Source organism: Ceratina calcarata, unplaced genomic scaffold (genome assembly GCF_001652005.2).
Source record: "Ceratina calcarata isolate Rehan_Ccalc_2016 unplaced genomic scaffold, ASM165200v1 scaffold8, whole genome shotgun sequence".
NCBI classification, from domain to species: Eukaryota; Metazoa; Arthropoda; class Insecta; order Hymenoptera; family Apidae; genus Ceratina; species Ceratina calcarata.
Window position 1 is genome coordinate 74333 of NW_017179316.1, and position 3472 is coordinate 77804.

A 3472-nucleotide genomic window follows, 5' to 3' on the forward strand; every position below is an offset into this window, starting at 1 on the left:
TTTCTTTTTTAAGCAATGGCTAAAAAGATGTTCCTATTTATTGCTTCCTTTTTTTCTGTTGATAACAAGATACAATAAGGGGTCCAGAGGAACCTTGAGTGGCATGCATGAGTTTCAGTCGAACATGTTTAACCAAACTTTATACAGCATCGTTACATTTGCTCCCATGCACATCACACCTCCAGACTTCACCCATGCAGCAAAATGCGCTTTTTTAATTATTTCTCTTAATATTATATAAAAAAATCTATTTCTCTCTATTGACTCTTAAGCTCTTTGCCAATACTGTACGATACAATTTTGTTCCAGTCAATTTTCGTCCGCATAACAGGTAATTGTCTTCGTAATGCCTTGAACGTTGTATCCGACATCGTTTGATAATTTTCCGATATAGCTGTCTGATAGTTATTCTCCGACTCCTCGACGAGACGTATTAATTCCTTCGCCGTCTGCTTCTCATTCGTGATCGGTAAACTTTCTTTTACTTCTTTGCTACTGACCAACTGTACATTCCCGTCTTCGTAGTAATGAACTTGTACTTTAAGGCTACCTCTTAATTCCGCGTTACCGGAACTCGGACTAAAACTTACAGTCCACACGGAACGCCAACGGCCGTTCCAGAAATTTTTAGGTTGAAACTGATGATCTTCTATGCAAGCCGTTAACGTAATGTTACCTAGACAAATAAATGTACCGTTTCATTGTTTACCGTTTATCGTTCAACTACTAGAATTCAATGAACCGTGGCTAGACAATGATGATACCTCCTGGGCTCTTTCCAAAAACCGAACATGCACCATGTCTATAATGACTTTGAGTGTAAGTTGTTATTTCATCTTGAAGAGCTGACCTCCAAGGTTCAGCGACAGAATCCGGTTCGTACGGTTCATAATCCTGTGCTTCCTTTCTAAGATGGTCATATTTAAAACTCTGCTTACTCCGGGGATCATAAAACCTTTGCCCACCTAAATCATTGTGTTCAGTTATAAGGGCTTGATATTCACTTCCTTCGACCTGGAGTAAAAAACGAAACAAGTACATTTTACTTTGTACAATCTATATATAATATAGCTAGCATCTAACTTTAATTTAATGAAATTCTATAATGAGGAAAAACTCATTAGATCAGAAAATGTAAATTAAAATTGAATTAGACATGAATCCCGAATATTTCCCGTTAGAGTTAGTAAGGAAATGTAACTGAAATTAACCCTACTGTGTCGTACGATTCGAATCGAAATTTCACGAAGATTTTCAAGTAGCCACTGGCGTTTAACGATTCGACGATAGTTTCGGTAAACAATCACATCAGCGAGGTGAACATTATTATCGCGCTCCAATTTCACTGTAAAGTCAACGTCACCTGTCGTAAATTCCGGGCGCGTGTTGCCCAATTAGGAACGTTACTAGACGTTGAAATTCGATCCGGGTACCCGTCTGGGATAGCGCGATCATCGATTACCACCGATACTAAACGATGCCCCGGATGCTATCATAAAAAATCGTGGAAAGTTCATCGAGAGAGGTCGATGGATTGTACCTTAACAGGCGTGAGCTGATCCTTGTTGTACTGAGCGAATGCCCCGGACGCACCCTCCTTCAACAGGTTGTCGTTGTTCAACAGGACCCTCACGTCGTTAAAAACCTCGTTGAATTCGCCCGGTGGCGAGTGAAGTATAAAGTCCGAAACTATTCGTACTTTTTCATGATCAGGAATCACATCTCCGTCCGCCGCCATCTTACCTTCCCACTGGCACGCACACTCCGCGATGTCAAACCAAGGTTAGTGCAGTGCAGGTTGTACCGGCGTATCGAAGCACTGCCCCATATACCCGGTGACGCATCACAAACGGGATACGATACCACGTATATGTAATGTATATCTGTATTCCGTTCTCCTAATCGCGGCTCTGATACAAGATTGATGACACACACAAAGCATTTTCCTCTCATTATGTGCTCGAACGAAACATGCAATCAAGACGCAAGCGTGATGTGTACTGCAAATAAATGTTATTTGTCTAATTGCAAAATCGCTAGTGTATAAGCATGAATATTTCATTTCCTTTCCCTTTATTAGGTTTTATATATAAATTTATTTCGTAGCACTCCTCCATGTATAATTTAGTACGCAATAATAATACTTAGACTTTAGATTCTACGCATTTGTGGAAATTTTAAACAGATCTAAAGAAACACAGGATATGCATATGTAAAAAGCATATAAAATATGGAAAGTAAAATATAATTGATAATATTAAATTATTTAAAGGACGGTAACATTTAAAAGAGAAAATAAATATTTATATACATTTCGCTACGTCAATTCGTGTTTGTGAGAAATCGTTATAAAGGCTGATAACGCGTTTTATCAAGATATTTCTATTCGTTCTTATAAAGTCTCGTAGCAAGAAACCATTCGTGTGATTCATCGCCCGCCGGATATGTCGATTCGCCCGCTAAAATTTGAACAGCTCTCGAAACGAGAGCAAAAAGGACTTTAAAGGAACGCGCGTTCCTATTCAAAATTCATCATAATTTTTCACTTAGAGTAATGGCTATAAATATTCGTAGATATTAAAAAATTGAATAACATTTCTAACGTGGGATTTAACGACTTGATGTTTCTTAGGTGTTAGTGTCTAATAATTATAAATCTTCGATATTTTTAATCCACAAGTTTCCTTGTCATTCTAAATGTAGGAATTTTGAATAATTTATAGGTAGTTTAATAGAATTCTAAAATCATGGCAGACGATCCAAATCGAGACATTTTACCGGTGAAGGAAGGTTCTTACGCGGATACTTGCCGTAGTAGCATAGGTCTGTATCTGTTACTTGTTCCTCTTCATTAAGTATAGCATGTACACAAGACTCAATCTAAAAAATACTTTTTTCATTTTTTGCAATATCCATTATGAGATTCTTATAGAGATACACTGTGGAAAGTCTCCGCTATCTGTTGATTAAAAATGAACTCTTTCGCATTCTCAGTTTTTATGTAATCCCTAATTTTCTCCAAAATCATGCATTTTTACACACACCGTTATTATTTCGTTAGGACATTTATGCTTTTAGATTTGTCTTTGGCACGAGAAACTCTATAAGAATCGCGTAGTAGGTATTGGAAAGCTTTGTTGTAATTGATAGTAATTTGCATTTTAAAAATGATCGAAGATCCCAGGGAACGACACATCGTGGGCAAACTCGATCGTTGCGAGTTAGAGGACAAATATTTACGATTACTCGAGGAGGCGCATAACTTAAAAAAGCTTGCTAACCGGCAGGAAGATAAAATAAAACGATTAGCGACGAAGTTAATGCGAGTGACTGCCAATACAAAATCGTGTTCGGCTTCTTTGGATGTTTACGAAAATAAGAATAAAATAATCGCTCTCGAGATCGAGAATACTAAGGTGAGAACTGAATTCTTTCGCAAATGAAGCAACAAAGAAATAATACACGAAACATG

At 37.6% G+C, this 3472-nt stretch overlaps 2 protein-coding genes across 2 annotated transcripts in view; one reads left to right on the forward strand and one right to left on the reverse strand.

The window, feature by feature from the left end:
- cpa (F-actin-capping protein subunit alpha) lies at positions 1 to 1783 on the reverse strand. The gene is made up of 3 exons (XM_018034759.2): positions 1541 to 1783; positions 765 to 1014; positions 1 to 676 (listed from the first exon to the last, which is right to left on the reverse strand). Exons 1-3 carry the CDS (start codon positions 1736 to 1738, stop codon positions 258 to 260), a joined length of 867 nt encoding a protein of 288 aa, XP_017890248.1. The 5' UTR covers positions 1739 to 1783; the 3' UTR covers positions 1 to 257.
- Positions 1 to 3472, forward strand: part of LOC108630934 (uncharacterized) — an 18301-nt gene that overhangs the window by 6773 nt on the left and 8056 nt on the right. The window contains exons 2-3 of the mRNA XM_026818568.1: positions 2724 to 2823; positions 3178 to 3416. Coding sequence (XP_026674369.1) covers positions 2748 to 2823; positions 3178 to 3416 — 315 coding nt within the window. The 5' untranslated portion in view covers positions 2724 to 2747. The remainder of the gene's footprint in view (positions 1 to 2723; positions 2824 to 3177; positions 3417 to 3472) is intronic.